The 19,431-nt window shown below is 47.9% G+C and overlaps 1 protein-coding gene across 2 annotated transcripts in view; it reads left to right on the top strand.

Annotated features, from left to right (window-relative positions):
• Positions 1-19,431, top strand: part of CROCC (ciliary rootlet coiled-coil, rootletin) — a 435,495-nt gene that overhangs the window by 51,701 nt on the left and 364,363 nt on the right. Inside the window, exon 4 of one of the 2 annotated variants that reach the window (XM_085608589.1) lies at positions 15,571-15,621. The exons of the other annotated variant lie outside the window; for it this stretch is intronic. Coding sequence (XP_085464715.1) covers positions 15,571-15,621 — 51 coding nt within the window. The remainder of the gene's footprint in view (positions 1-15,570; positions 15,622-19,431) is intronic. 2 annotated transcript variants of the gene reach the window in all.

The raw sequence follows: 19,431 nt of genomic DNA, 5'->3' as shown, positions 1-19,431 counted from the left end.
CCGGGTCTTTGGGCGGTTATTATAAACGTCATAGGAGGCAGAAATGTAGGTCGCTGCTCCTAGAGGTGGGGGTAGGAAATCGGGGTTTATTTAGAAGCGCACCATAATGGAATGCATTGTGGCTCGCCTGAGGCGTTTACTGTGCCAGACCCCGAGTCCACTTTCAGTGCAATGTGATTGGCCGACTGCCTAACATGCCCCCTTTACCCGAGAGCCCCTGGGCTTGGGTGCGTGTTTGTCACACGCCTTTGAAGCCTCTACTGTCCAATCGGTTTGCTATCTGTATTGTACCTTGCATGCCCCCTTACAGCGCCTGCAGATCGCAGACACCATGCCGTGCTTGAATTTGGTTTCCCTGGGTGTGGCATCGGCAAAATAAAATTCAGGTGTAGTGAAATGTGTCTGTCTCTGGTACCTACAACTCCACCCTGCCTACCTTCCTCCACCCCGCCATACCGTGGGGTAGCAAGTGTCATGGGCCCGAGTTCAAGGAAGGAAATGCCCCCTCCCCCTGAGCGTTGTTTCTGCACCTACTGCACTAGTGGAAGCTGCGCCCCTATCTATCCGACTCATTCAGGCCCCCATTGTTTATTATGACTAAAACCCTGACCCTTGACTTTACACACCGGTCACCAGCAACCCCCCACTCCTGAGGGTTTACTGTTTTCGGTTCTTGGATTTCCCCCAGGAGCGCACCTATCAATAGTGCAGAAGGTGCAGTTGCACCAGGGCACGGGGCCCTGAAGGGCTCACTGTACCACAATTGTAACTGTTTTTGTAACTACCACATTAGGGGATGGAGCCCAACATTGCCCTTTCGTGCATTAAGGGGCACCTCGCTAGCCCACTGGGTTTCCGGTCTTTCTTCAACCTCCCCTTTGGTTCCAGCCAGATCATTCTGGTCCTAGAACTGCCCTCCGTGCCCCTGACCCTCTCTGCACTCGCCTTTCTTCCGCATCATTCATACATATGCCTTTCAGTGTTTCCATGTAAATCACCTTCTCACTTAAACAGCGCCAATTAAGTACATTAAATAACAGTTCCTTGTACAGTCTAGGCACCAAGGTCCCGGGTGCGCAGAACTGCCCCCTTTTCCATATGCAGCTCATTTTGCTCAAGAACTGCCCAATTTTTCTGGCACTGTTCCTTTAAACCTCGAGTAAAGCTCAAGTTAGGCCCATAGGAACCAGGTTAATTTACTGGGAAGTACCCGGAAGCCATCGAATTTGCGTGACATCACAGGAAGGCACCATTGTGGGACTCCAGAGCTACTCTGTGAAGCTTTAAATTACTTTATTGACCGGGCCAATTTCAGAAACAAGGGGTTTTACTGTGGAAAACATGCATCTCTCCTGCATGCTTACAGCAGTAGGACGCGAGGTTTCAGGGGCCATGCTGTACTTCACCTTTAGCCTGCCTGGAAAGACGCCATACTTTTTGACAGCCTTGGTTCAGGAGACTGCCGACTTTGGAAACAAGCATTGGCATAGCCAATAGGTCTCGCCTTTGGGACCTTATACGTGTTTAGCCATGCAACAGCTGCATAACTAAATACTTATAAGGTCCCAAAAGCGAGACCTATTGGCTATGCCAAGCGGGCCGTGAAAGTGATCGCGATCAAAGCGGCCATGCGGCCGCGAAAGTGAAAGTAATCGCGGCAAGCGCGCACGCGCGCCCGAGCACATGCACTGTGTAAAGTCCTGCGCGCTGGGCCATTAGCAGGGCCCAGGATTACTTAGGCTAACGCAGCGCTAGCAAATCAGTGTCAGGCCACACCGTTACTCTGGTCGGAGACCTCGCCCCCGAGCGGGCCGGCTCCCTTTATTGGTTTCCCGCAGGCCACGCCTGGCCTGCGGATGACGTGTGGTCACCGTGATGTGAAACACTAGACCTGTCTAACTATTACATCCCTATCCAACTTCATTTAAAACAAACTTTTCCCTTGTTTACACATAACAACAATATTACATTCAGCTGTATACAGTCTTATGTGAGGTGCTACTTGCGTGTCCCCTCGTCCGCCGCTCCTGGGTACTCCTCAGCAGGCAAAGTCTCTCAGTCTTTGGCTGGGCCCGGGATTGGGTCTCAGGTTGTACCTTCTGGGGGAGCTTCTCAGGCACGGGCTGGCGGGGGGCCCGACAGCGGGGGTGGAGCTGGTTGGGGGACTTGCGGAGTTCTCGCCCTCCCCCGAGACGCCGGGGGGTGGGGTGGCGGTCGGTCCTTCCGTGGCCGTCCCCGGGTGGTCTTGGGGTACCTCCTTAAACCACGAGATGTTGCGGGACACTTCTTCGCCTCCCCTTCGGGCAGAGATCATGGTTCCTTGGTTGGCGGTGACTGTCCAGTTTCCTGGTTCGTAGCTGGTCCGGAATTTTCCTCCTGGGCGGCGGTCCCGTATGAGAACGGTGGCCCCCGGGTGGATGGTCCTCTCGGTGGCGCGCCGCCGGTGGCTCGCACGGTTGTTGCGGCGGGTTCGTCGGTCTTGGGTTTTCGCTTCTCTCAGTGGGGGCGGCGCCCAGCCCGGACACGCAGGGAGTAGATCTCGTCGGGGTCCCTGGAGCATCAGCGCCCACGGGCTTCTCTGAGTGGTGCAGTGAGGAGAGCTTCTGTACTCTCGCAGGAACTCGTGGAGGCGTTTCTCTGGGTCTGCCCGTTCCACCTCGGCAATTCGGAATACTTTGTTCAGGGTGCGCATGAAACGCTCTACGTCTCCGTTGGCCTGCGGCCACTGGGGTGTTATCCGACGGTGGCGTAACCCTCTCTGTGCCAGGAAGGTGGCGAATTCAGCCCCCTGAAATGGTGGTCCGTTGTCGCTGCGGATTTCCTCTGGGAACCCAAACATTGCAAATGTCTTTTCGAGGATGGGTGCTACGTGCACGAAGGCTGTGGACGCCACTACCTCTACGATGGGGTACTTGGAGAACCCATCTACCAAGACCAGGGTGTGCTTCCCCCCGGGAAGCTCCCGAAGTCGATGCTGACCCGTGACCACGGGGCCGGGCATGCGTCTTCCGTGATCACTGGTGCAGGCCGTTCTGCGCCCCCGTCAGTTGACACAGCAACACAAACTATATAGCCCTCTCTAAGACTCTAAGAAAATTGGAAATAAACTTGGAATCAGAGGGGGGGATAGGGATTCTAATCGGCGGAGATTTTAATGCCAAACTAACAAAGAAGTCTTGGATCGAGGACACTAACAACATCACAGACCAAGCTGAAAAAAGGGGGTTTGAATTAGCAAAAATATTGAGTGAACACACCCTTGGAAATGCCATGGAAGTATCTCTAATACCTGACATGGACTATGTCCCCACGTTTAGGGGGCGTGATTGTTGTTCAACCATTGACTTTATTTTTATGTCCCCTGATTTATTGGACCGCGTACTGGAATCCAAGGTGATAAAGACATCTTTTGGCGATCATAACCCCCTCACAGTTACTTTGCATTTAGGCTCCCGCCCTGTATATGCGAAATCTAATGGTGCAAGAGACATTACACCATCAGGTGATGGTCTGCGGCTAAAATGGAGGGGGATTGATAGCGGAGCTATTTTAGAAAATGTGCAGAATGATCATTCTGATTTAATTAATTCTTGTCTATTTTTAAATGGAAATAATAATAGAATAATCACTGACTTTGGCAAACTGTGTTTAGTAATTAAAAAATTGTTGTCAGTCCCAATGCCAAAGATAGTGAAAGAACCAAGATGGTTTGATTCAGCTTGTTCTATGGCAAATAGGGAACTACGTGAAGCATTGTCTTCTAACCCAAGGTGTATACTAGAGGTACAGCTGGCCAGGAAAAACTATAAGTTAAAGACAACTGAAAGGAAGGCTGCCCTGCTGACAGAACAGTGGGAAACATTGGTTGCGAGTGCAAATTTGAAGAGTAGCGGCCCCTTCTGGTCAGCCGTCAGGAAGACGCGAGATATGGGGAAACAATTATCCCCAATCAGCTGCAATATTACTAGTAGTAGTTGGGAGGCTCATTTTGCTAAAATATATGCTACCCCTTCTAAGGAAGTAACCATTCCTTCTTTGAAGGTGTCATGCAATCTCAAGATTGACCTCCCTGAGATAGTCACAGCCATTAAAGAAAGCCTTGGTAACAAGGCTCCTGGTCCCGATGGGCTTCCTATAGATATTATCAAGTATAACACGGATCTATGGGCACCAATTCTTTTTAATGTTTTTAATAGTCTACCTATGGTGCCAATGCCTGACACCTGGGCGACCAGTACCATAGTTCCCATTTTTAAGAAGGGAGATAGGTCAGATCCAGCCAACTACCGTCCAATCTCGCTCTTGGACAATACTTTAAAAATCCTTGGACGAGTTATTTATAACAGGATGATAGAGTGGGCTGAAGATACTGATCTATTGGATCCGTGCCAGTTGGGATTCAGGAGTGGTGTGGGCACGGTGGAGCAGTGTCTAAACTTGAAACTGATTATCGATAAGTATAACATTGCCCGCTCTAGCCCAATCTATCTCGCATTTATGGATCTTTCATCCGCATTCGACCTAGTTAATAGATCCAAATTATGGCTTATGCTTTCTAACTATGGTCTGGATGCAAGTCTTGTTAATTTTTTGGCCTATCTCCACACGGACCTCAAAGAGCAAGTTAGGATCGGGTCTGGTGGCGATGTGTCCGGACCCATAAAAATAGGTAGGGGGGTGAGACAGGGGTGCGTTTTAGCACCTCTGCTATTTATTATTTATATTAACGGTCTTGCCAAAGCCTTGAAACAAGTGACGAGAGATGTCCCAATTATCCAGGGGAATTCATTACCAGTTTTATTATACGCAGATGATGCGGTCATTATGGGCCGCACCCCTAATGCTCTTCGTTTGCTCATTAGAGCATTCGTCCAGCATATGGAGGCACTTGATCTGCGTGTAAATTTAAAAAAATCTTTTATCATGTCTTGTGGACCCGGGAAAAGGAAGCTCAATACTATAAATGTAGGTTCGGATAAACTAGAATCCGTAACCTCTTTTCCGTACTTAGGACTGGTTTTCGCTGCGAACGGCTCATGGAGTGGGCATTCTGCCCACGCCATGGGCAAGTTCTCGAAAGCCACCAATTCTATATTGAGCCTCCAACGCCCGAAGAAAATAGGTGCCACTAGGGCCATTTTAAATTTTTTTAAATTACAGTGCATTCCTGTGGCAACGTATGGGGCTGAGGTCTGGGGCTCAGGGAGAAACTCAGGGATTCAACGTGAGGAAAATCGTTTCTGTAGAAAAATATTGGGTGCTCCTTTTTCAGCTTCTGAATTCATCTGTCACAAAGAACTAAATCTCCCTTATGTATGTGATTTTATTAGAGCCAGACCAGCCCTATTCTGGATTAGGATTTGGACAAATAACTTTGCGACCCTAACAAAAAACATTATAATGGATTGCCTAAAGTGTGATCACCATATGTCAATACCCTGGTTAGCCGAGGTCTCTAAAACATTATGTGCAGTGGATAAGGGCAATCTTTTCTTAGAACCCACTGGAATTGAGAAGAATGATAAGGTCGTAGTTAAACAAGCACTTTATGCACTTTTTAATTCAGAAAGAATGGGGAGGGAGTTATCTAAATCTTCTGTTGCCACATACATGGGGTATGATTTGTGTAGGCACCCACTACCATCTTATCTAACTCTCCCCATGTCCAATTGGGAACGATCGCTGCTCTTTCGTTTAAGGGCAGGTTCTGTAAAATTCCTGTTGGCTTTCCCTTTGGGGTATCATCACACAGTAGAATACAATCCCTGCCCATGTGATGGAACTAGCAAACAGAATGACATTCACTTCCTATTCTTCTGTAAATTTTATTTAAAATATATTAACTGGTTTTTATCTCCCTATTTTAGAAAATTAAGACCCCTTTCCTTGGGGGAATCCTGTTCATTATTATTTTCCCTGGATACAGATGAACTAATTTTTCGCACCAGCACTTTTCTGAGATTAATAGTACACGCACGCAAAACGATGGAAAATCCCTGAAAATTATTTATGTCAGCTGTATATTTGAAAATGAATTGTTGTGATTGTGGTGCTTTTATGGATTGTATTATTGTATAAAAGTGTTGTTTTCTTTTGTTGTACTTTTATGGATTTTATGAAATCCGAATAAAGGTCTCTTGAATTGAATTGAATTGAATTGACACAGCGGGCATCGTCTCACGTATTCCTCGACCATCTTTTCTAGTTCCGGGAACCAGAGCTTCTCTCTCATCCTGGATTTCATTTTCGTGATCCCCTGATGTCCTCCATGGGCTATTTGTGTGGCCTTTTGTCGTAGTCCTTCGGGTATCACCAGCCGAGGTCCGCGTAGCAGGATTCCGTCCGGTGTGGCGCTGAGTTCGTGCCGGATCTGCCACATTTTTGTCGTCTGTTCCTTCTCCCCCGGGCCCCATGAGTTGGCCTGCCTCAGGAAGTGTGCCCATGATCCTTCTTGCACTGCCTTCAGCGTTCGGGTGTAGACTCCGTCGGTCAGGGCTGCCACTTTTATGTCCTCCAGGGTCATGTTCCGCGGGCAGGCTGCTTCCGACACTAGCTGCACATATTGGTTGGTGTCGTCCTCGTCTTCTGACGTGGCCGTCTTGTCCGGGTGGCGAGATAAGAAATCCGCCGGGTTCTTGGCGCCCGGCCGGTATACCACTTCCATCTCGTAGGGTTGCAATTGGACCGCCCATCTTTCAATGCGAGGTGGGGGACTTGGTGAGGTACCTTTGAAGAGTGGCACGAGTGGCTGGTGATCGGTTACCATCGTGAACGGCTGTCCCTTGAGGTATAAGTGGAAGTGGTGACAGGCCCACTTGATAGCGAGGGCCTCCCGCTCTATTTGGGCGTATCGTGTTTCGGTGGGCGTGAGAGACTTGCTGGCAAACGACAGGGCGACCCACCTGCCTGGTTCACGCTCTTGTGTCAGCACAGCGCCGAGCCCGACGGGGCTGGCGTCGACCAACACTTCTGTTCGCTTGGTAGGGTCAAAGTACGCAAGCGTCGCTTCTCCCATGAGGGCGTCCTTGATACCTTGGAATGCCTCTTCTTCTTTCGGTCCCCACTGCCATTGGGCATCTGACTTGGTAAGGGCTCTCAGCCGCTCCGCCCGCGTGGCCAGTCCGGGGATGAACCTCCCGCAGTACGTCGCCATTCCCAGGAAGCTGCGCACCTCTGTGGGCGAGGTGGGCGCGGGTGCGTCCTTGATCGATTGCGACTTCCGGGGGTCTACCTGGATGCCTTCCTGGTTGAAGACGTACCCGAAGAACTCCAGGGATGGTTGGAAGAATTGGCACTTCTCTCTGTGAAGTGTAGCCCCGTGCTCCTGGAGCCGCGCCAGAGTACTGCGGAGGTGTCGGTAGTGGCCGGCCGCCATCGCGGAATGGATGAGGATATCGTCACTTACGTTCAACACTCCTGGGAGCCCTGACAGCATCTCCCGAATGGTGTTCTGGAATACCTCCGCCGCCGAAGATATCCCGAAATTTAGTCTTTTGTACCTCCGGAGTCCCAGGTGGGTGCTGAACGTAGTGATATAGCGACTCTCCTTGGCCAGCGGGAGCTGGTGGTATCCCGCATTTAGGTCAATCTTCGAAAACCACTTGGACCCATTTACGTCAGCTATAATATCGTCCATTGTCGGCGTGATGTGCCGCTCCCTTTTTATGGCTTTGTTGGGGAGCCTCATGTCAATGCATAGCCGTATTGCTCCCGGCTGTTTCGGTTTCTCTGCTATAACCATCGGGGACACCCACGGCGTAGTTCCCGATACTTTTTCGATGACGCCGAGGCTCTCGAGGTGTTCTAGTTCTTTCTCTACTAGTGGTCGTGGATGGAACGGGACTCTTCTGTGCCTCAAAGCGACCGGGACGACTGTCTTGTCGATATGTAGCTTCACGGGGTCACACTTGATGCGGCCAAGGCCTCGAAATAGCTCCGGGAATTGGCTGAGCAGCTCATCCACCTGGTGTGTTTGCACCCTTCGTGCGAACGATATTAATCCTAGGTCTTCCGCCGTGTGGCTGCTTATGAGGGTGTCGGCTTCCCTGTCGATGACATGGATGGTTGTCATCACTTCATGGTCATCGGCCTGGACGGGGACGGTCATTTTTCCTTTGAGAGGCAATGGGGTGTCGGCTCCGTAGGCATAGATCCTCGTCTTGGACGGCTGCACCGGCGGGCGAGGTTTTAGGCGTCTGTACTGCTGGAGGCCCATTACATTCACCGTGGCTCCCGTGTCGATCACAGCATGCACTTCTGTCCCGGCCACGTGCACCACACACGTCGGTTGGGGCCTACGCCGTAACTTGAGTTCCCTCGCAAACGAGATCATGTGTACCTCCTCCTCCTCATCGCTTGACGACTCTTCACTTACATCCTGGTATCTCATCCCTCTCGTGTGCTCCACCGGCAGCCTTCTTTCCGTTACAGACAGCTGTCTCACCACCTTGGTTGGTGGCTTCCGGTTTTGGAACTCCCGGCCTCTCGTGCGTCTCCGGCATACTGACGCGAAGTGATTGGGGATTCCGCAGTTTGTGCACGTCTTCCCTTGTGCAGGGCAGTCCTTTGCGGCGTGTGGTTCGTAGCCGCAGTAACCACACTTTTGCTTCGATCCTTCTTGACGTGAGGCCTTGTGGGTGTCTCCTCGTGGCCTGGTGCGGAGGGCGTCTGCCCGCTCCGTCTTGATGGTCTCCGTCTTCACTGGGGCCTTGCTCAGCGCTTGCTCCATTTCGTTGGCCCGGGCTGCCGACAAGTCGTGTGATCTTGCCAGAACTAACATGTCCTCCAGCGCGATCTTCGGCTGGCGCAAAATGAGGCCTCTTAACGTTTTGTCTCTGCACCCTTGAATGAGCTGGGTGCGTATTTCCTTCAGTTGGTCGTCTTCTGTGCATGTGCTCGCCAGCTCACGCAGCCGCGCATAAAACACGTCCATCGACTCCCCTTCCCGTTGCCGGGCCTGGCGCAACTTGAAGCGCTCGAAATCCGGGTTGAGTTGTGGGTCGAAATGGGCATCAAGAGCGGCCACCGCCGCGTCGTAGTCTGCGGCTGTACCCGTGTTGGGCAGATGTTTGAACAGCTTGAATATTTCATCCCCTGCGTAATGTAGTAACAACGACCTCTTTATTGCGTTGTCGGCTTCTCTTGTGACGACGAAGTAATTATTTAGGCGCTCAATCCAAATTTTCCACCGAGGTGCCGCGGTAGCCGGGTCTTCCAGCTCACTGAAGGGGGGTAGCACCCCTGATGCGGCGTGTTGAAAAGGGGCAGGGGCTGGCGCCGCCACTTGCCCAGGAGCCGCTCCAGAGCCTGATGCGGCCGCCTGACCATCGTTGCTCATGGTGTCCGCTTGTGCACTAGTGCGGGTGAGGTGGGGCTATAGCTCAGGAAGTAGCACCCCCTCCCGGTATCTGCTGCCTACTGTCCCTCCTTTTCTCCCCCCCGGGGCGTGGAGGGTAACTGCCGGCCCTGCCGTGGGGCTAAACGTCTTCGGGCGACCCCTTAACCAGCGTGCTCGGCCCTAGCACCGCTCGTGTGCAGGAGATCCACTCCCTGGGGCACCAGAGGATGCACTTATGGCAAAACCCAGTCCGCGTGTGGTAGCCAATTACGCTGGGAGTGATTCCTTACTTGGAGCAGCCAATGCTTGTTGGAGCCCAGTGGTTGCCTCCTCACTAGTGGCGGCGATAGCACCGCAGGGAATGCCGGCGCTCCAGGCTCCGCCCGAACCAACGGCGGGATCAGGAGAGACACGCGCCCACAGCCGGCCGGAGCTCACACGTGGTTGAAGGCCTCCTCCTCGTCACCGCACCTCCGCGTAGCTGGGGAGGATCAGGTGACGGATGCTGCCGGGCGAGGCTGCGGGGCACGCAGTGAATCCGGCCCCCACCCTCGTCGCCAATGTAAAGTCCTGCGCGCTGGGCCGTTAGCAGGGCCCAGGATTACTTAGGCTAACGCAGCGCTGGCAAATCAGTGTCAGGCCACACCGTTACTCTGGTTGGAGACCTCACCCCCGAGCGGGCCGGCTCCCTTTATTGGTTTCCCGCAGGCCACGCCTGGCCTGCGGATGACGTGTGGTCACCGTGATGTGAAACACTAGACCTGTCCAACTATTACACACTGTAGCTCTAGGCTGACCTGGTAGCACTTTTTGGAGCCCTCTCAATAAGTCTCGCCAGACCAGCGCATGCGCTGGGTCAGGCGAGACCTAAAAAGGAACCAGGTTTGAGTTCCGGCATCCGCTCAACCTCCTGTGATCCTGGGCAAATCATTTAATCTCTCCGGGCCTGAAAAAAGCAAAACAATCTGGCATTGTGTAATGTAAACTGGTGCTCATGTATGCAAAGCGCCACAAACTCCCTTTGACAGAACTCGCGCTATATAACACTTTGAAAAAATAAAATGAATAAATAAAAAACAGGCACTGAAAGCATCAAGGCTATCTCACATCTGAGAAAAGATCGGCGAGGGAACAGAGGTTCTTACACCCCAGACCAGGGTTACCGCCTTTTGTGCATAGTGTTAAGGAAAAGCTGTGATTTGAAAGTTACAAGGACTTCTGTCTGCTTAGCTACATTTCCAACAAGCATTGGCAATGCAATAAGTCTCGCATTTACAAGAGTTTGACCTATTGGCATTGTAAAATGACTATGCCTTTAAACAGCTAAATAAAAGGCATTGTCATTTACAATGCCAATAGCTTAAACTCTCGCAAAAGCAAGACCTATTGCATTGCAAATGCGTTCGGCGCCCGCGCTATAAAGTACATTTAAAAAAGTGTTAGGAGAGAGCGTGTCCTGCCTGCAACAGCAGGCAGGACAAAGCTATTTGAGAAAATAGTGCTCAGAGGCTGTAATTTACGCATACCGAGTAACAACACATGTGACAAGGGGTGTCCTTATGGGAGGTTACAAAATGAGACAAGGCGGTACAAAGGATGGGACTACTAAGCCTACTGACCAATGAAAAGCCACAGTTTACAGTGGACAGTGACACAAGCCAATGAAAAATATGGGCGGAGAGTGGGCAGAGCTTCGAGTTCGTACCTGAATACATCATGCCTCACAGAGTAGCGCATGCGCTGCCCAGGCTCAACCTAAAAATTATACCAAGACGATTAGCTACGCAACAATCTGGGGCTTGTAAAATGCATCTTCACCATAAAACTAATTAGGCCAGGTTGGCGGGTGGCCTGAATACATCAGTCGACAACTGAAAGGTGACAGAATAATTTTTGGAAAGTGTCGCCACTGCATTGGACCATAAGTGCCATGTTTCTTTTAGTAACATTTGAGCTACAGTCTATTGTTTGTTAAAATCTACAAATGATGCAGGAGATGGTGAAATATGTGGCAAGTGTGGCGAATCTATAATTACCTAGAAAATCCTACGCCCCCATAATCCTAGTGGTCCTTCCTGTCTGTAAACTGAAAAATGACGATCTGACTTGTTAAAATGTGGGGTGAATACCGAGACTGGCATGATGAATTGGTTCTTTAGGTACATTGTCACTCTTCTGTTTGAAGAAGATTGCCTCCCTATATTCATCTTCTCTCCACTTCCTCCCTGAAGTCCCATGTCTTTCAAAGGGTTTAGTTAAATACACAGTGTGGCCTATATTTGTGAAAGTGTTTTTATATCATGGGTTTACCACACGTGCCATATGAGTCATCAACCGCTGCTTAATTTGCAATTCTTTTGCTCTAGGTCAGATGGACCTAAAGTTAAACAAGCATTGGCATAGCCAATAGGTCTCACCTTTGGGACTTTATAAGTGTTTAGCAATGCAACAGTTGCATAACTAAATACTTATAAGGTCCCAAAAGCGAGACCTATTGGCTATGCCAAGCGGCCGCGAAAGTGATCGCGATCAAACATCAAAGCAAAAGTGAAAGTACTCGCGTAAAGGGCGTCACGCGCGGCCGGCCGCGCACATGCACTGTAGGTCTAGGCTGGCCTGGTGGCAGCTCCTTTGCAAAGTGTTACTGGTCACCTTTCAGTTTCTGATTGCTGATTCAGGTGTTAACTGGTACTAATGAGGTGCACCAACCTGCGAATCGTGATCCAGTTTAAAGATGTGCCATTGAAGACTTTGTTACGACAACTTTATAAAAGTGTTATATCTCCATTCAACAAAGAGAACCGCCTGCAGTTCTTATAGCTTCAAGGGTCTTTTTTCTTCTTTATCCTGTATAGTTTACAGGATTTGTTTTGTTACGTTGATGTAGTTTGAATGAAACGAGAAAGACTTGCTACCATTCAAGCACTTGATGAGAGTACCTTCCCAAGGTGAAGAGATTTAATAGTATCACCAACTTCACAGGCTTTAATCTTGTGTTTATGGATCTGTCCCTCCTCAGATGATTTAGATCAAGGTATGCCGCTAAGAAAGATTTTTTTTCATTCAATTTTGAGGGTGATGGAAAAGCTCTGAGTCGAAGCCGGAGGACTCTTTCTTCATCTCAGTTAATGGCAGTGTCTCCTTGTGTCTCCGGTGATCTCGCGCACAGACTGCGGACCTCCACCAGCTGGCAGTACCATGCAAGAATTTACAGAGCTTACTCTTGCCCACAGTTCCTTTTGTTGTGATGCCCGGTGTAGGCAAGATAAAGTGGCGGGTATGTCGGAAATTGTTCTAGTCTCCAATTTCCAAGGGCATGCATGGCCACGTGCTGCTCGAGCTGTGACTCATGCCTGCGTAGATACATGGTAGGACGAGGAGGGACACTTGTGCACAAGCTTGAAATTAGACTTGTAGGATTAAGGAGTTGCCCAGCATCAGTGTGAAACGGCGCATTTTTAGGGCGATGACTTGTGCCAAAGGGTGTCGACGTGCCAAAGCCTCGCATTCCAGCCTGCCATTCAGTCACTGCATGCCCTTTACCATAAAGAAACAGATACCTGCCAGAGATTATCGTTTTTCACTGGCAAATTTATGCAACATCACAGTGTTGTGCTCCGACTGGCAATTACCCTTTACCATGCGATCAAGAAGTTTTGACTTTTGATAAAAGCTGATGAACGCCATTTTGAATTGGAAGGTTCACTTATCTAGGCCATATCAATGACAGGGCCAGCCTGAAACCAGTTCAAACCAAAGGAGAAACCATATTATAATTGAAAAGGCCATTCGTCCGGAAACATGGCGGTAGTTTATTGAATTCATTGAGGTGCTTTCGGGAGTTGATCTCTTTTTTTTAATTCTAGATCAGCAGTTGAAGCACAGGCATATAGGTGCAGAGCGGGCTTGTGGCAAACGGAAGGAGGGCTCACGTGTGACTGACATCCTGACTAGCCCATTCTTTGAACCACTTTGAACGGTTCAGATGCGATTTCAGTGTGGCAGTGCTACCTGTGATCAACAGGACAACACCAGATGAAGGCGACTGTTTGATTACTTGTCTAAACTCCACTGGTAAAAGAAAAATTGAAAATATCGTAATGTAGTGGGGATATTGAGCCATGATTTTGCCTGGCCACAAACTTTTTTTGTGGGCCAGATTGATCAAATTTCTGTGGATGAAGTTCATTGGACAAACTCCATACGTACATGGGTCGCCTCAAATAGTCTGCAACAACATGTGCAACTGGTCTGTTTTTCATTTGGCCGAAGATCTGTATCTTAAAATGAGGAACTTATGAGGATTAGAGCAGTGGGCAGAATTTCTACCCGCTACCCTGAGTTGTTAACTATCCAGATTTTCTCTTGCCTCCCTATAAAGGTACATCAGACCATTGGCAGCACAAAACCATTGTTTCCACAAGATATTGTCTTTACATATACACAGTTCCCCTGATTTTATTTCACCCTAAAACATACATAATAAACTATTTCTTGAGAGAAGAAACTGTCCCATAAAATCAGTATATTTTAATCAAACAACTTTAACTTCACTAACAAAAAATCCTTAGGTGATCACATTAGCTCTACTAATCTTATGGCCACACTCAGCATATACCTATAAGCTAAATTGATAGAGCAACTACTAACTCAACAATTGCAGCAATACGCAAACCGGTAACTTCAGCTCTGGATTTAGGTCAGTTAGGTTTTTCTTCCCAGAAAATAGCACGTGTTATGTTGTGCTATGGCATGCTGTGGCCATGAGAACACATCTAAGAAGCAACTAACATGAACCAGCCAGCAATCCGTACTCTTTTGGATCTGTCGACTGCGTTCAATAAAGAAAACCACAACACACTTGTCTAGAAACTCCAAACTTGTCATTAACTGATGCATACAACTGTGCCTTAGATCACTTCTTTCCTGGCAAATGGATTTTAGAGAAGGGAGAGTTGGTTAGTTCTTGTTTGCCTCTGGCAACAGTTTCATGTGGAATCCCTCTGGGGTCATCACTGCTTTTTAATTATATTTCTGTTATTAATGGAAGATGTTGGCCGGTAACACAACTTCAGTTTTGCACGGCCACACTGACAATTTGCATATTATGACCCAGCTCAGAGGAAAGAAAGTGACCACAGATGCGAAGTAAATCACTAAAAGTGTGCTAGGTATTTAATTCTTAACGTATAAAGAAGTTTTAGTCAGCCACATGCTTTCCTCAAGTAGGCCACATGCTTTCCCTAGAAGTACAGAATTCTAACCTTATTTAGCAGGAACTGTATCCTCTAAGATGACTATTTGATTGGGTGGGTTTGGTGTTATGCATGAAAACTGATGGCATGTTGATTGTGCAAAGGAGGGTCTTGTTGACGAAAGCATACCATTAACTCCTAGGATATATGCAGTGGTTTGAGCATTAAAATAGGTTTGCTTTATTGTGGATTTAATCTGGAATGGGGCTTGGGTAGTGGCTCATGTAAGCTCTTTTGCTCTATTTTCTGTTGTTTTCACCCGTCCTAATTTAATAAATATGTGCCCGAGTAATTGAACTGCAGCGTAAGGACTGAAAATACAGTCTATGTTTCCCACCAAGCTTGTGTGGCAGCCCAGGCTGAGTGGATCTGCATTCTCATCAGGTACATTAGGGAACAGATGAGTGAATGAATGAGCTCATAGAAATATTTTGTGGTCTCAAATTCTGTGCTTTTTGTGGGTGCATTTCGAAAGGGTCCCCTGTTTCAAAGAGTCACTCTTTCTTTATTCTGTAAGCTTGACTTTCATTTATTTGTTTGGTGTCGGAAGAAGAGGCTTCAGTGGCCAAAGAAGCAGCTTTTAATGGCTAACTCAGGGCTTCAGCTGATAACATAGCACAAGGGCTGCTCTCGGCCCACTCCCCTAGACACTGAAGACCACTGGTGTAGTTTCCCGGGCCCAGAATTCACTTGTAGGAAGATCCTAAGAAAAAAAATCCCCACTGGGCATCAGGGCACAGATGTAGCTTACGTCCCATTTAGGAAACAAATGGGTTGTTCTAAATGAAACCGAAGCAATAGGTCCATCAGACTAGCACACATCTTGAGAGCCATGAAGATTTTACCAATTTTTTTTTATCTGGGTGAGAATGAGCTGGTAGTGATTAGAGGTCTGGATCTAGTGGGCGTCTCCTGTCTCCTCCATGCTCTGTTTGCTTACTCTTTTTGTTCTCTTCTTTCTTCTTTTCGTGGCTGCAGCTGGAGGAGGCTTTACGTCTGAAGGGTCTGGAGGCGGTCACCAATGCAGATGTGGGTATTCAAGTCCTTCGTCTGTATACACATAGATTCCCTGAAGCAAACTCTTTGAGCAAGCAGATCGTCCATCAACAGTCATGCCTGTCAGAAAGGGATATTACACCCACTTCTCTGAACCCTGAAGGGCTCTTGTGTTCCCACTCTTTTCTAGTCTCAACCCTCACAAACGGGGTTTGGAAACAGAATCTGCTTCAAAAGTTAACTCATAGCTTCGCCCACGAGTAACAAAGTCTCCCCGCACACATACACTCCCCGTTTCCTTTTTACCACCAACAATGTAGTTAAAATAGGCATCGTTACACTCACAATTTCCGATGCCAGGCGGTAGTCCAGAGGATATTTTTTTCTTTCTCTGGCTCTCTCTCACTCACCTCTCTCTAGCTTTTGCTCGTCTATCTCTCTCTCTTTCTCGGTGAAGTTACTCCAGAACCGCCTGGCTTGCAGACAGAGCAAAAGGGCATCGGCCTTGAAGGAGAAATTTGATTTAATCAATTGGAAAAAGAGTAAAGAGGCCACCAGGCACAGCCTCGAAGATTTTTCCTGCCAGTTTAGTAAAGTAGTGCCCTACCCAGGAGAAAGTAATCCTCAGAAAGGTGAAAGTATCAGGTCGTACAACCATCCCTCCCCACCACCAAGCCGTTTCAGCCAGACTTGGTTGTTAACGTCCAGGCTGAGGTTTTCCAGGACCTTGGAACCAACAGCCCTATTGGCACAATATCCTCCTCAGAGGCACAACTCTGTTACCTGTTGGTTTGAGCCCAGCTCTTTTTCTGAGCATGCTGCCATTGCACTGTTGGACTCATCTGGTGTCTTCACTTGGGCATGGTGCTACAGGCCGGTTGCACTGAGTGGCCACACAAATCCCCCTTCCTGACTTTGGCTCAGGGCCCAAGTTTCAGTTCACTTTGACTCTGGAGGCTTGCAGCGGGGAGTAGAACTCGTCTCGGCCTAAGGCAGGTCTCCGTAGTAGTCTCGTCCTGACCACTTAAGTCCATCTCCTGAATCTGCCCCTCACCCCACTGTCGAACTCTTCCTCATGGTGGGAGGTAGGTGGGTAAATCTTTATTGTATGATTTACATTCAAAATTGATACAATATCATATAAGCAACCCTCAATCTACACTGCTAATAACACATTCCACCAATAAATTAATTGATGCTTCTTTAAAATCCCATTAAATACATGTTTCTATTGGTTCTTTAGGATATGCCAGTACATTGTTACTGTTGGATCAACACTGCTAAAATGCAATGTGAAAGCCCACATATAAAACCATTGGTACTACTTTAAAATACAATGAAATATATTGTTTTTATTAATTATTTAAGCCGCCCCCAAAATCAAAATATTCAGCCTTTTTCATGATGCAGGTGCATGTGTAGAGAAAAGGCCAACCCTGCTAGTGAGCAGAGCATCGTCAGGCAGAGCTCAAAGTAAGAAGAATTGAATGACAATCTCTTGTTGAGCCCCGCTAAGAGAGATCCACCTTATTATTTCTGTTGTTTTTCGTCTGGGAAGTCCTCCACTGTCAGTGAGGTCTTCAAAGCGTACCCGACAGATCTAATGCAACTGTTTCGTCCAGTCAGATGCCGTACTGCCTCCTGGGACAGGGGGCACCCTTGTTCTACCTGAAACCTGGTTCTAACCAGACTGATGTATAATCCTTTTAAGCCTCTGGCATTATACAAAACAAAGCTCATTTCCTGGAAGACTTTTTTTGGTGGCTATGAAGTCAACAAGGAAGCAGTAAGCCCTTTGCACTTCAGAACCCTAAACTGTGTTCCATCATGACATGGAGGTCGTGAGCACTCACCCCAACTTAGTCCCTATAGTTCTTTTACAAATTCACTTGAACGAGGAGACTGTTCTCTCTACTTTTTTCCCTAGTCTGAAACCTGCCTCGCCTGGGGACATTTCTTACCCCTTGTGTTGGGTGCTCCCTGACTTTTTACCTCAATGGAACCAGACCATTGTCTTCTACTGAGGCAGTGATGTCTTGGGAGCAGCTGCTAAGGAAGCTGTGGCTAAAGGGATTACTTTATATGTCTTCTGTGGCTACACTCTGCATTAGACCCATCCTCCAAGTGCCTGGCCACACTCTTCTAGTCATAAGCAGCTTTACTGGCATTAAAAGCTATAACAGAGCCTTCTTGGGCATCGCACTAAGAACTTGGAACTCCCTCTCCCCGGACCTAAGGATGAACCCCTCAACCACATCCTTTAAGAAAGGAGTTAAGAGATTACTCATGAGCAGATGTCTGCCCTAGGCCCTAGTATCTCCCTCTCCGAGCAGTCTATACTTTTCAATCACACCTGAAGATTACTGCTAGCCTGTTTCACTATTGTCCTAATGATTTCTGTGTGTCAACACTGAATGGACCCCCACCATTTTCGGAAATGCTGCCTGTTTAATCCTTTACTGTGCTAGAGTATGAGATTATGCTCACTGCTCCCTTTTATGCTTTAGTCTTGCCTGATCTAATTGTCCTATGACTGAGAAGATGCCCCCCACATCCGGGTGTTGTCTCAGACTGTCCTGTTCTAGTTTATGCCTCCATGTTTACCACTTGATTATTATGATATTGCCTTGATTAACCTATTGGTCATTACACTGAAAGGCCGTCCCCCTCTTTCGGGGCTCTGTTGTCTCTTGTATTGCTCTATTTATTACAATTTTCCTATAGGTTTCATTGCATAACTATATCCTCTCTAACAATTTGTTACCCACAAGGGTCATGTTCACGCTATATAAAACTCTTCAAATAAATAAATATATTATTCCGGTATATGCCTGTCAAGAGGCCTGTAATCAGCGGCTGTGTATGGTAACCCACATGTATTCTGCCGACACTATGCTCTCGAAGTTCCTGCAAGAGCGATGCTGAATTTAGCCAGTTGATGGTTTGTTATCGATTTGCAAAGGAATTGCCCTTGGAGTGCTGCCTTCTCCTACTCCCTTTCCCTACTCAGCGCTGGGGTATCTACCAGCTCATTGAGCACGGGAGGTACTGGCCTACAGTGAAGGGTGTGTTTCACAAATGAGGTGCAAATGCTTTTGAAGCAGTTTCCAGTTCCAACACTAGGTGGCGTAGCGCCACAAGGAGATAATGGGACATATTGGTCATTCTTGGGCACAAATTATCCTTTAGTTCTGCATTATGTGCACAGGGACATAACAAGATTTTCGGGACTGTACGTGTACTTTTCATCAAACATACACACAGATCCAAACAAAACATCTTCATCAGCCACCAAAACGTAACAGCAGTACACCGTAGTATCAGATTCATTCAGCACAACACAAAACAAAATACCACTAACTAACAAAGCAACTGAACACTTAAACGCAAAAACAATAAACTGCAACAACGCAACATAACAAAAAAATAGCAAAATAACACTTCCAACAATGCAACAGCACACTCCTTCAGGACTCCAAGGGGGTATGGACAGTGCTACAGAAATTGCAATATAGCACAGTACAAAACAACACAGCAACAGTATAAGAACACAACAATGACATCAACAGAAAAACACAACTGCAACGCAACTCTGTTTCACAAAATGCAACACTAAATGGCACACTGCAAAATAATATCACATAGCCTAGCAGCATAGCAACAACACAACAGCACCACTCACCAATATAGAACACACATACTAAGGTACTTGTCCCTTTGCTCTTGGTGCAACATGTTACTCGAGTGCTTGGCACCCCACCTTCCCCGCTGTCCCACACTCCTGCTTCGTTACCCATCACAATGTTACTTAATTGCCTCCTAACGTAGGACCCTAAGCCTGTT

The sequence above is a fragment of the Triturus cristatus genome, chromosome 1_2, assembly GCF_964204655.1.
Source record: "Triturus cristatus chromosome 1_2, aTriCri1.1, whole genome shotgun sequence".
Lineage (NCBI taxonomy): Eukaryota > Metazoa > Chordata > Amphibia > Caudata > Salamandridae > Triturus > Triturus cristatus.
Note: the sequence above shows the minus strand (reverse complement) of the source record. Positions and strands in the feature narration are given on the sequence as shown.